This window comes from Euphorbia lathyris, chromosome 4 (genome assembly GCF_963576675.1).
Source record: "Euphorbia lathyris chromosome 4, ddEupLath1.1, whole genome shotgun sequence".
In the NCBI taxonomy this organism is placed as follows: Eukaryota; Viridiplantae; Streptophyta; class Magnoliopsida; order Malpighiales; family Euphorbiaceae; genus Euphorbia; species Euphorbia lathyris.
The window spans coordinates 62,216,429-62,230,115 of NC_088913.1; the positions used below are offsets into that span (position 1 = coordinate 62,216,429).

Below are 13,687 nucleotides of genomic sequence, written 5' to 3' on the forward strand. Positions count from 1 at the left end.
GGTCTATTGAATCTGAATATGTACAAAAATTCTACTTGAAATTTATTTAGTTTGCAGTATATTAATTTGTAGTTCTAATTTTAAGGCATTGTTCCGAGTTTTCACATATACAAAATTGTGCAACAATAAAAAAATCCAATCCCTTTCTGATACATGAAAATGGATCTTACAGCAATTTAGATGTAATTCATCTATATGTTTTCATCTTATATTTACTATGCTCTTTTTTTCAGTATATATATGTATCAAGATTGTCCGACTTTCTATTTTGTTTTTGGTTTTATTTTCATGGCATAATATCCATAGTAAAATGTATAGCTACGTGAATTGTACTTAATTAAATTGCCATATCCATAGTAAAGTGTTTAGCTATATGAATTGTACTTAATTAAAAGGCTTTTTACACCAACATCATAATTCACTACAAAATTACAACTAAATCATATTATCAAACTTAATTCTTAATATATCATTTTTTTATATACCAAATAAAATATGTTTTTACATCTAATTTAAAAACTTTAAACTTCAATTTATAAATCCCAAACTCTTGACAATATATTCTAGATTTCTAATTTATAAATTTTAATCTTTAAAAGTAATGATTTTATTAGTTTGACATAATATAAAATTATGATTTGACATAATTATAAATAGTTTTTCAAAAGTATGTAAATTTTCCTTAATTAAATTTGAGAACATGTTGCAAGTTCGGTGCACTATATGCAATTTAAATTTGTGGCAAGGCGCTCATAGGAGTGAGAAGGTGAACCATATACATATTAAAAAAATAAGAAAAAAAATATTAAAAATATACTGTCTTTTGTACGAATTAGACAAAAAAAATTCAAAAAATTCACCGAATTTATAAATATTAATCTCCAATTTTATTATTAAATTACAAAAAACATTATATCATTTTTTAGAACAAATTGATATGCAATTGGTACAAAATAAAGAAAAATAATGACTGTATTTTATAATAGTGTCTGAAATTGATCCAATTTATCAACGTTAGGGGTAAAGTTGCTCTTGGCTACAAACATTAGGGGTAAAATTACACCATTTTACACGTTAGGGATAAAATTGCTCCTGGCCCAAAACGTTAGGGGTATTTTTTGCACCTTAACCCTAAAAAGAAGCAGTATAGGTAGAGGCAGCAGATCATTTTCAAGCTATGACAGATCGTAGTCAATTGCCACCTCGTAATCGTCTATCTACTTAGCATTATAAGTTTTTTTTAGACATTTTGTATCGAATAGCAATTATGTATTAAAGTATATTTTTGGATATTTTTGCACCTTAACCCTAAAAAGAAGCAGTATAGGTAGAGGCAACAGATCATTTTCAAGCTATGACAAATCGTAGATGTCAATTGCCACCTCGTAATCGTCGATCTACTTAGCATTAGAAGTTTTTTTTTATAAGACATTTTGTATCGAATAACAATTATGTATTAAAGTATATTTTTTTTCAATTAATGCTATTTTCTCTAAAAAAAATAACATAGAGTTTTGCACCCCCTCCCTCAAATCCTGGATTCGCCACTGGTGACACTTCATTTATATTATTCCGTTAAGTTCTATCAATTGTACGTAGATATAGAAATCACAACTAAACGGTGTAATATGAACGACGTGTCATGTTTCGTTATCGAAGTCTATATTAATGCTATTTTATAAATTTTGATTCTAAATTGCTATATTTTTTTAAACGTTAAGCCTATATTGATGCTATTTTACATGTGGAGCCTAAATTGATACTTATCTAAAAACCATAGACCTATTTTGATAGCTTATCTCCTCATTTTATACTTTTGCTTCTCGAAATATCCATTTGGTAATTTGGTTAGTACCTGATGATGTCTAAGTGCATTCAAAGGCATGGAATTATAATTAATTGAAAAAAAAAAAATTCATGATGGATTTAATTAGAACCTAATTTTGGTTAAAGTGTTTGAGATAATGAAATTGTGCTTTTGAGATACAACTTAATACTAACATACAAATTTAAGAATTTAATAACACTACAATTTGATGACAGGAATAAATATTTTATAATTTATAAAATAAAAATAATAAACAAAAACTTATTTTTTTTTTGGTAGAAAAGGAAAAGAAAAACGAATAACAACAAACTACCCAGGAATTAGCCTAGGGAAGCTAACCCCAATCCTATCTTCTAAGAGAAGATGAGAGATGAAACTAGGGGAAACAGGAAGGGTAGTAACGCCTAACGTCCCTTCATGGCCCGCCGCCGCCAAGCGATCAGCAACACGATTCTGCTCTCTAAAAATGTGTCTGAACTCTACGAACTCAAAGGAGGAGCAAAGCCTTATAATAGCTTTGATGAGGTTGCGACTGTTAAGACCCATAGAATGATTCTCAGAAATCATTTTGATTGCTTCCAAATTATCAGACTCCACAGAGAGCCTCTTAACACCCAGCCTTTTAGCAAGATTGATTCCAGTAAGAATAGCCCAGAGCTCCGCAGAAAAGGAAGAACCCAACCCTAAATTCTGGGAGAACCCAGAAAGCCAGACGCCCCCTACATCTCTAAGCACACCTCCAGCCGCAATCTTACCGTTACTGAGGCAGGAACCATCAGTATTCAGCTTCACAACCCCCTCTCTTGGCCTGCTCCATCCCACGAGATGGACATCACAACACTGAGAGGCTCTGGCAAGGGACTCTCCTTTGAAACTATCGATAATAGAGAAAAGTTTTTTCGAGAAGAAATCAGCTAAGTTTGTCATAAAAACAGTTTTATCTCCAAAAATCTCCTCGTTTCTCCATTTCCAAACTTGGTGACAGATAATAGCAAAGAAAATGTCACCATGCTCCATGTATGGAAGCAACTTTCCTCTAACACCATCAGAGAACCAGTCGACCTCAGAATGTGCCATGAAGGAAGAGAAAATATGGTGTGGGAGAATTTTCCTCCAAACCTCTTTACTATTAGAGCAATCTCTAAGAGCATGGCACAAAGTCTCAACATGACCTCTGCATCTACTGCAAGCTCCAGAATCAGTCAAGTGCCTTCTGTGCCTATCCGAATTAGTAAGAAGCCTGTCCTTAACACCCAGCCACAGGAAACTCCTAATACGGAAAGGAACTTTAAGGGTCCAAATCGACTTCCACACATCCGAGGGAGGATCAGATCTAAAGAGAGAGAAAGCTTCAAAGGCCGATTTGCAAGAATAAACTCCATTGTTAGTCAGCGCCCAACAGTGCCTATCCAAGTCTTCCTCTTGATTACTCACCTTCACTCCCCGCATTCTAAGGAGAGTCTCAAGGCTAAAGAAAGTATCAAACTTTGACCAGATCCAGTCCCCTTCCGAGTCAACCACATCGGCAATCCTCCAGTTGCGTATATCACTAGGCGGGGGGGAAGAACACACCTCAATTAACGGTTTATCCCCAATCCAATTATCAAACCAGAAACTAATGGACTTACCATTCCCCACCTCCAGGCCAACTCCCGAGCAGAACTCATCAAACACAGCACTAAGTCCTTTCCAGAGGAAGGAACAATTAGCAACTCTCTCTTTCGGGCCCCCGAAGATTTTGTCTTTCCGATACTTACCACAAAGGAGGCGAACCCAAAGAGAGGAGGGGTTTTGCCACATACGCCAAAGGAGTTTCATTAATAAAACTTTATTATTGTCCTTTGCTTTCCTAATACCCAGACCCCCAGAATCTTTAGGCTGGCAAAGCTCACTCCAAGGCACAAGATGGATCTTCCTGCCCTCCGCAGCTTCCCCCCACAGGAACCTACGGTTAATCTTGTCAAGATCATTAAGCACAGGATCCGGAAGCTTACAAGCCTGCATGATGTGATTGGGAGCAGCACAATTAACAGATTGAATTAACGTGAGGCGGCCAGCGAGAGACAGAGTCTTGGCTTTCCAAGTGGCACACTTCGAATTAGCTTTATCCATAGTCTCTTTGAAGGAGCCTTTAGACACACGCTCACTATGGAGGGGAACGCCCAGATACTTCCCAAGAGAATCAGTAAGAGGAATACTTGAGAGATCACTTAATCTCTTACAGACTCTCTGATTCATATTCTTAGAGCACATCATCCTAGATTTCTGGATATTAAGCTTCTGCCCAGAGGCCGAACAAAAACAATCCAGAATATCCATAATGACTCTCAACTGCTCCTCATTACCCTCAAGAAAGATAAGGACATCATCTGCAAAGAATAAGTGAGTCACCTGGGGACATAAGCTGTTGATCGCCACAGGGTGGAAACTCCCATTATCAATCGCATCCTGAATCAGGTGAGAGAGCCTCTCCATAGCAATAACAAAAAGGAAAGGGCTCATAGGATCCCCCTGACGGATTCCTCTGCCCGGGGAAAATTCCTCCGACATATCCCCATTGACCATAACTTGAAACACAGGAGAAGAAATACATACCTTAATTAAACTTCTCCAGCTGTCCGGGATTCTAGCTCTCTCAAGGCTCTCCATCAAGAAATCCCAATTAATTCGATCATAGGCCTTCTCTAAATCCAGCTTCAGAGCCACAATGCCTTTCCTCCCCTTCCTAATCTTCATCGTGTGGACCATCTCTTGGGCGATCACCACATTATCCATCATTTGTCTACCAGGCACAAAGCTACCCTGATTCTGACAAATGATCGCAGGAAGAATGCCACGGATTCTATTAGCCACAATCTTTGTAACAGTTTTGTAAAGAACATTACAAAGACTGATAGGTCTCATATGCAAAAAGGAAGAAGGCTTATCAATCTTAGGAATCAGAACCAGGAGGGTTCTATTAACCAGCTCAATATCCTTCGAACCACTGAACACCCCCAAGACAAAATTATAGATGCCTTCCTTCACTACATCCCAATGCTTATGGTAAAAGCCCGCCGGAAGACCATCAATCCCAGGAGCTTTAGAAGCCCCAATGCTGAAGATAGCTTGGTCAATCTCTTTTCGGGAAATAGGTTGAAAGGCCTCCTGACTACAATCCTCACTGATTAAAGGAAATGTAGCAATAGAGTGAGCCCTCTCCAAAAGAACAGGTTCCTCTTTGAACAGCTCTCTGTAGAAATCCAGGGCTAAGTTCCGAATAACCTCATCTTCATAAACCTAATCACCATTAGAATCCTTAATGGCCTCAATTCTATTTCTCTGCCTTCTGATCAGGGTAGAGAGATGGAAGTATTTGGTATTACGATCCCCATCTCTAATCCAGGACTTCCGAGACTTCTGAAACCAAAGGAACTCCTCCTGCCTAAGCACAGCCTCCAGCTCCTTCTGAAGGGTTCTGAGGAGGCCCTCAAGGCTATGATCAAACCTCCCCTCTAACCTGCGTTGAATGCCCTCCATCCTCTTTAATAACTTGTTCTTCCTTCTGATAATATGCCCAAACACATTCCTATTCCACCCCTGCACCTTATTCCTGAACCCTTCAGCAGCTTGCAGTACATACGAATGAGGTCTCCAACTCTCATGAACGAACTCTTTAAACTTAGGATGGGACTCCCAAGCTAACTGATACCGGAACGGTCTCTTACCCCTAGGATGCTTACCTCTCAAAAGTCTAAACAAAATAGGACAATGATCCGAATGACGGAACGGGAGGTTCAACACAGAGCACTCGGGGAAGGAAGTTAGAGCTAAAACATTAGCGTAGACTTTATCCAATCGAACAAAAGTATTATTACGCTTCCAAGTGAATTTATGACCAGAAGCCCCCAGATCGGAAAGCCCACATAAATCCATACTATTCTTGTGATGCAGACAACGATTAACATAATGATTGGATCCCCCTCTCTGATCACTCATAAAGGCGATATCATTGAAGTCACCCGCCACAAACCAGGGCTCCGAAATGCTGACACTCATAGAATAGAGAACCTCCCAGAGCCGTTTTTGATTAGACAAGATAGGGTCAGCATACACAAGGGTAATAAAAAAGGAAGTATTGCCAGAAATACTCACTTTACAATGAATGAACTGCTTATCCATGCTAAGAATATCAAAATGAATCCGATCTGGCCTCCAAAAAAGCCAAATCCCCCCAGCCCGGCCAGTTGCCTCCGATCTAACACAGTGCCAGTTCTTAAACTTCTTAACCACCTCATCTGCTTTCTCACCACTAATCTTAGTTTCCAAAAGAGCAAAACAAGATGGATTAAACTGCTTAATAAGATCATTAATATGGATACGGGTAGCCTTGCTAGCCGCACCCCTAACATTCCAAAATAACAAATCCATAGAAAGGAGGACAACTGACCACACCCCTACCATAAGCTAGGTATTTACTAGGGGCTCCTGAGAGCTTTACCGAGGTACCCCCGGGCCCCCTCTTATCTGGAAACGCCAAAGTGTTAAGGCCACTTTTTTATTTTCCTTTAAGCTTTTTCATATTAGTTTTGTTAACTCCCATAGATTTCCCAATCCCAGGATCAATACCATGAACAGGAATACTAACCTCATTTGAATTCTTCATCCTTCTAGCTGCAAGGGTCAGGGTCCCCCCCTGGGCTTCATCCTTAGAGACAAAAAGCGGGTTCACAGATTCAACCACCTTCTCGACTGGATCTACAGACTCTAATCCTGGAATACTCTCATCCATATGATTCTCATCTTGGTCTGACTCTTGAACTTCCTCAATCATCAGGGCCCCAAATCTGGACCCAGGCAAGGCTACTGAAGAAACCCCAGCCTCCTTTCTAGCTTTGAGGACAGGCTTCTCCTTGACATTTGGAATAACAGTAGCTTTAGGAGAAAGGGACTTAGAATTTGTGTTGATATCAGGAGGACGATTGTGAACCACTGCAGGTTGATTCCTACGTCTAGCGGGCCTCTTTGCCACCATCCAGGGACCAAAGTTCCCTTCATACCCCTGGTTCCCTCCAGTAATCCGCACACTACTCTCAACCCTCTCTATAACAACCCTCTCCCTTTTAGGGCAACCCTCCTGAGAATGACCATACATGCCACAATCATAACAGATGTTATGTAAACCTTCATACTCAATAAAGAACACTTTATCCTGAACACAGAACTTAGAAAGTAAAGGTTTAGCCAGATCAACATCTATACATACCCTAGCAAACTTACCCCTAATGGCCCCAATTGTAGTCTTGTCCACATGGTGGACCTTACCAACCAAACCTCCTATTTTACTCAGAAAGTTTTCACTGTAGTACTCAATGGGAAGGCCCGGGAATCTTACCCAAGTCAAGATCCTGTTAACCGAACAGTCGTGAGGATTAAAATTAGGAACCCAAGGCCTTAAGGCCAAAACATGATTGGAAATGATATATGGGCCTCCCTTGATAACCGAATTATAATCCTCAACCCTAGTAAATTTAATGACATAGTAGTCATTTTCCAGGTCAGTAATACTGACTTTACCTTTCCTTGCCCACTGCGCTTGTATTCTTTGGGCAAAATAGTTAAAACTAATTCGCTTACCCAGGACAGTAACAATCAAAGACACCTTCCACTTCTCTCTAAGCTCACGCTTCTCTGCAGCGGAAAGTCTAATGACCGGACAGAGAGGATCCTCCTGGCCATTATCTTCCTCATCAAAATCCGAGAACATATCATCAGAATCTCCCACCATTAAAACTTCCTCTAAAACCAGCTCTTCCTCAGCCACCCCCATGACCGTGTCCTTCCAAGAGTTTTTACCAATCTCGCTCATCTGAACCCTACGTCTGGGGGAGACCGTCTTCCCATGAGCTACTCCTACAACACCCACCCTTCCCGAATTATTAGAAACATCCAGACCCGAGGCAGCCTGCCTCCCCGTCGTAGCCCCTGCCTTCCCCTCACAGCCCGGAGGAGAGGATCCCGTGCAAGGCACTGCGCCGACAGCCCCAGCCCACTGCCCGACCGAGGAGCCGGCAGCGCCTGGGCAGTGCCCGGCACTATCGGCGCATATATATAGTAAAACTTTTATAAAATAATAATGCTGGACCATAAAATTTTATTAATTAAAAGAGTTATTAATTAATTAATAAATTAATATTTATTAATTTATAGAGTGATTTTAAATTTTTTTAAATAAAATTTAAATTACTAATTTAAATAAATTTTTTTTTGTCTAAAATCAATGAATAAATAAAATTAAATGTATATTATATAAATTAATTAAACTTAAAAGTTCATTGTATTTATGTTAAAAATATTCAATGTATGATAGTTAAAAATATTCAAGTTATGACAGATCGTAGATGTCAATTGTCACCTCGTAATCGTCGATCTACTTAGCATTAGAAGTTTTTTTAAGACATTTTGCATCGAATAGCAATTATGTATTAAAGTATATTTTTTTCAATTAATGCTTTTTTTTTGTCTAAAATCAATGAACAAATAAAATTAAAGATACATTATAAATTAATTGAATTCACAAGTTCATTGTATTTATGTAAAAATATTCAATGTATCATAATTAAAAAATATTCAGAGTGTATCATGGTATTTTTTTTTTGGTAGTGTATACTTTTTAATTACTAACCTATCCCCAAGCTCCTTATTATTTAAGTGGAACAACCATTCCAATCCAACTAGTACAAAGTTTCCAAACACCAAAAAGAAAAAACAATGGCTTCCGCAGTAATAACTCTGATTGCATTTCACATCTTCTTCTTCTTCATTGCACAAAATTATTTAAGTGGAGCAACCATAGTAACAACTCCGATTGTAGTAGAAACCATCTCTTTCTCACCGGCGGTCAAACCTCCAGCCTCAACTAAGTCGCTCTTCCTCGCCGGCGCAGGTTTGGATTCCACCAGTACTCTCATTGTGTTTATTAATTCTTTTGTTTAATTATTAACATAGATTGAATTGAATTGAATCAGGTGTTAGAGGAATGGAAATCGACGGGAAGTTCGTGAAGTTCACAGCGATCGGTGTTTATTTAGAGGAGGAAGCAGTACCGTTGCTGGCCGTTAAGTGGAAGGGGAAAAATGCTCAAGAGCTGAATGATTCCGTTGAGTTCTTCACAGAGATCGTTACAGGTACGCTGAATACATGATTTTATGCTAAAAATTCAGTATTGAACCTTTATAACTATATTTAAATTATGTATTTGTAATTGTGAAGGTCCGTTTGAGAAGTTCGTGAGGGTAACAATGATATTGCCATTAACTGGTCAAGAATATTCAGAAAAGGTTGCAGAAAACTGTGTTGCCATTTGGAAATCAATGGGAATTTACTCAGAAGCACAAGCTAAAGCCATCGACAAATTCTTAAACATCTTCAAAGATGAAAAATTCTCTGTTGGTTCTTCTATACTTTTCACACATTTATCCAATGGATCCCTAGCCGTAAGTAACTAAACATGTTTATGTTATGATACTACTTTGAATTAATGATAATTAATTAATGAAATTGAATTAATGATCCCTTGCAGATTACATTCTGGAAAGAAGGGTCAATACCAGAAACAGAAAATGGAGTGATAGAGAATAAACTATTATCAGAAGCAGTTTTGGAATCAATTATTGGTAAAGAAGGTGTTTCTCCTGCAGCAAGAAGCAGTATTGCTTCAAGGTTATCACAGAGTTTCTAGTTGAAAATGGCAACTCAGATGTCAATTAGTTTCTTTTTGTAAATAAGTATGCAAATAAATGCCTACAACTCTATAAATTACAATTCAAAACAATAGCATCTGTCACATTATCTTTTACATTCATCCTTTTCTGGTTGGCAAAAGGATTATTCTTGCCTATTTCCAAAAATTATTTACATTCCATATTTCCAAATAATTTTATAAAATTAATCCAAAATTACCAAACCAACTATGGGTAATCATCACCCCTCACTTAGCAAGAAACTAGACGAATACCCGGGTGTTGCACGGATGCTATATATAATATGATGATATTATAATTTTGACATATAAACAAAACAGTGAAATAATAATCCAATATTTTCACCATATTTCTATTGTTATCAAGCCAGCCATGTATTGTTAAATAAAAGTTTATTATTTAAAATTTCAATAATAGAGCTTACCTATGTCTTGGGAGGTCATGGGTTCGAATCACATCCGAGTCTGGTGAGGATTTTTATTTCTTTTTTAATGTAAGTGCATTGCGCAAATTTTAAAAAAAATAAAATAAATAATGGAACCACATTAAAAAAAATCCTTTAGTATAATATAATTAAATTAAACAAAGCCTTAAAATATGAGGAATGTACATCATAAAGATAAGCTATCTATACCTCAAAATGGTAAACAAATGACTTCTGACGGAAATGATGAACAAAAGGAAGATTATATTGTCTCATCCACTTGGATATCTTGTGAAGAAGATTCTGTCATAAGGCAAATATATTGAAAACCAATTTAATGTATTTTAGAAAATTAAATTTCCATCCAACAATAACATCTTCCATTACATATACATCATAGCAAAGAGAAATGAAAAATGAATATGGCTGAAGGAGACAATAATCGAAAAATGAATATGCTCCCAAACTCTTTATGTTAGATATCGAGTGCAAATGGTATTTAATAAATTTAGTTACGAACATATAAAAGATACAAATTTACAGGTTTTAGAAAGTGAGGAAGATGAATAAAGTATATAATTGGTGGGGTTAATAATTTTCATCAGTTGACACTGTGTAAAACTATAACATAAACCATTGCAACATATAAATCAAAATGAATTTTTAACGAAATACAATTATTTTATACAAAAATATTGCAGAAGGATATCAAGAAAATAATCTGAAGATTAATATTATAACACTGAAAAATTTAACAGCATATAGAACAAAAACATAGAACATATGAATAAAAAAAATTCAATGAGTAAATTAGAATGAGATTGAGTTTAAATTAATTTTGAGTACTTGGTGGGTGAAGAGGATGGTGCCCTAGCCGCTCCCTGCCGCCGCCGATCTTGACAACCACCGATCTTTTGCCATGGCTGAGCCACCGCCCTACGCGATTGCTCACCTATTCGAGCGATCGGCCTTTTCGAAGGCCTCATCTCCGACTTCAGAACGTCCTCAAGCAGTAACCCCTGCTCCGTCCTTTGCTTCGGTGGTTAGCAAATCAGCGAACCCAATTTCAATTCTGGCGCCGTCGCAGCCCATGGTCACGGAGGAAGGTGGGTTCAAGGCAGTTAGGGTGCAACAGTCGATCTACGAAGAAAGAATCAAGTCGTTCGAACACTCTGTCATTGGGCGGTTGTCGCTGACGAAGGGGGATCGACCATGGAAACATCCCGAATTAAAACAAAAGCTAAATCAGCTATGGAGCCGTTCAAAATTTGGAGTCTAGGAGCTGTTTCTCTCAAGCCTGGCATCATGCGCTTCACCCCATGGTCCCCCGAATTCAACCCCGACTCTCACAAATCCACCTCTGCTCAGGTATGGGTTAGACTTTATAATCTCCCCTGGGAATTTTAGGACCCCCGCATCCTTGCAAGCATAGCTCGAGTGGTAGGTATACCAATTCTTTTTTATCAAAACACTGTTAACGGGGAATTTGGGCATTATGCTAGAGTTCTTACTGATGTTGATTTGTCCAAAGAAATTCAATCAAAAATCCGGGTTGACACTGATAATAGGAAACACTGGGTCTATCTGGAATATGAACACTTGCCTCCTATTTGTTCAGTCTGTTCTAACATTGGTCATGCAGCTGCCAACTGTCGGAAAAACACTTACAGGGAACCACCAAAACAAACTCAGAGAGAAGGGAAACAACATATGCCAGCAGCAAAGGCAACTTATAGGGAGGATCTAGTCCAAGACCCGTCCAACTCTACCGCTGCTACGAAAACCGCAGATGTGAACTATTTGCAGATGGTGGTTCATGAAAGCACAAGCCACACTAAATGGGGTGATCTGAGTGATGAGGGAAGTAGACCAGAGACAGACACTGAATCGCAGGGGCAACTCCATGTGCAGAATATTATCCCTAAACAAGTTATGCCTCTGTCCGGAGATACAAAATGGGCTAGAAGCCTTTGGGTAGATCAAAACAGCACATTGACTATCCCAGATCATCAGGAAGACGACTCCTCCTGGACGAAAGCGAAATCAAAAAAGAAGAAGTCAGGCTCCGAATTGGCTGTTAGCAACTATGAGTAATCATCACCCCTCACTTAGCAAGAAACTAGACGGATACCCGTGTGTTGCACGGATACTATATATAATATGATGATATTATAATTTTGACATATAAACAAAACAGTGAAATAATAATCCAATATTTTCACCATATTTCTATTGTTATCAAGCCAGCCATGTATTGTTAAATAAAAGTTTATTATTTAAAATTTTAATAATAGAGCTTACCTATGCCTTGGGAGGTCATGGGTTCGAATCACATCCGGGTCTGGTGAGGATTTTTATTTCTTCTTTAATGTAAGCGCATTGTGCAAATTTTAAAAAAAATAAAATAAATAATGGAACCATTAAAAAAATCCTTTAGTATAATATAATTAAATTAAACAAAGCCTTAAAATATGAGGAATGTACATCATAAAGATAAGTTATCTATACCTCAAAATGGTAAACAAATGACTTCTGACGGAAATGGTGAACAAAAGGAAGATTATATTGTCTCATCCACTTGGATATCTTGTGAAGAAGATTCTGTCATAAGGCAAATATATTGAAAACCAATTTAATGTATTTTAGAAAATTAAATTTCCATCCAACAATAACATCTTCCATTACATATACATCATAGCAAAGAGAAATGAAAAATAAATATGGCTGAAGGAGACAATAATCGAAAAATGAAATAAATTAGCAGAATTGAAATTTTAGAAAGACACAAACATGCTTGGAGAGATTCTACTTCAACAACTCATCTGATCATCAAAAATAGAAATTTCATAAGCATGAAAATTCGAAATGATTAAAGTGCTTCAGATAAACACCATAATTTCAATATATCAAAAATATTCCACCATAATTATACCTTGATATTAATTCTTTGATGGTTCAAATCCGCCCAACCGAATCACCATCATACTTTCAATTTTATCTATGTAAATGATGCATGGAATATGCTCCCAAACTCTTTATGTATATCGAGTGCCAATGGTATTTAATAAATTTAGTTACGAACATATAAAAGATACAAAGCTACAGGTTTTAGAAAGTAAGGAAGATGAATAACATGGTATAAAATATTGATGTTAGCATTAGATGTAGATAAATAGGACATCCTGGCTTATGTTTTTCTAAACCAGTAGAGCTTCTTTTGTTTATTTTTTTAAAGTTTATGATACTTATTCATAGCAATTTATATTTTATAAAGTATATAACTAGTGGGGTATAACATAAACCATTGCAACATATAAATCAAAATGAATTTTTAACGAAATACAATTATTTTATACGAAAATATTACTGAAGGATATCAAGAAAATAATCTGAAGATTAATATTACAACACTGAAAAATTTAACAACATACAGAACAAAAACATAGAACAAGAAGAAAAGAGGAATCAAAAGTATACGCACAATGAGAATTTGCAGATGACTTCGAATCTAGGTAAAAAGGCGCGCACACACTACATAGGATAAATTGAAGATAAAAAGAATAATAGAGAATCTCACCATAATATGATGCCCAGCGGAAGGAGTGATTTGAGCTCCAAAAGAAGCAATTCATCAAATGTGCTCCAAATATTATAACAACAATAGAAATTGGAATGTGAAATTCATTGTATCAA

The 13,687-nt window shown here is 37.0% G+C and overlaps 1 protein-coding gene across 1 annotated transcript; it reads left to right on the forward strand.

Moving 5' to 3' along the window:
• Positions 1 to 8,542: 8,542 nt before the first annotated feature.
• Positions 8,543 to 9,677, forward strand: LOC136227515 (chalcone--flavanone isomerase-like). The gene is made up of 4 exons (XM_066016202.1): positions 8,543 to 8,753; positions 8,836 to 8,994; positions 9,080 to 9,303; positions 9,390 to 9,677. The coding sequence occupies exons 1-4, from the start codon at positions 8,579 to 8,581 to the stop codon at positions 9,546 to 9,548; spliced, it is 717 nt and encodes a 238-aa protein (XP_065872274.1). The 5' UTR covers positions 8,543 to 8,578; the 3' UTR covers positions 9,549 to 9,677.
• The last annotated feature ends 4,010 nt before the right edge of the window (positions 9,678 to 13,687 follow it).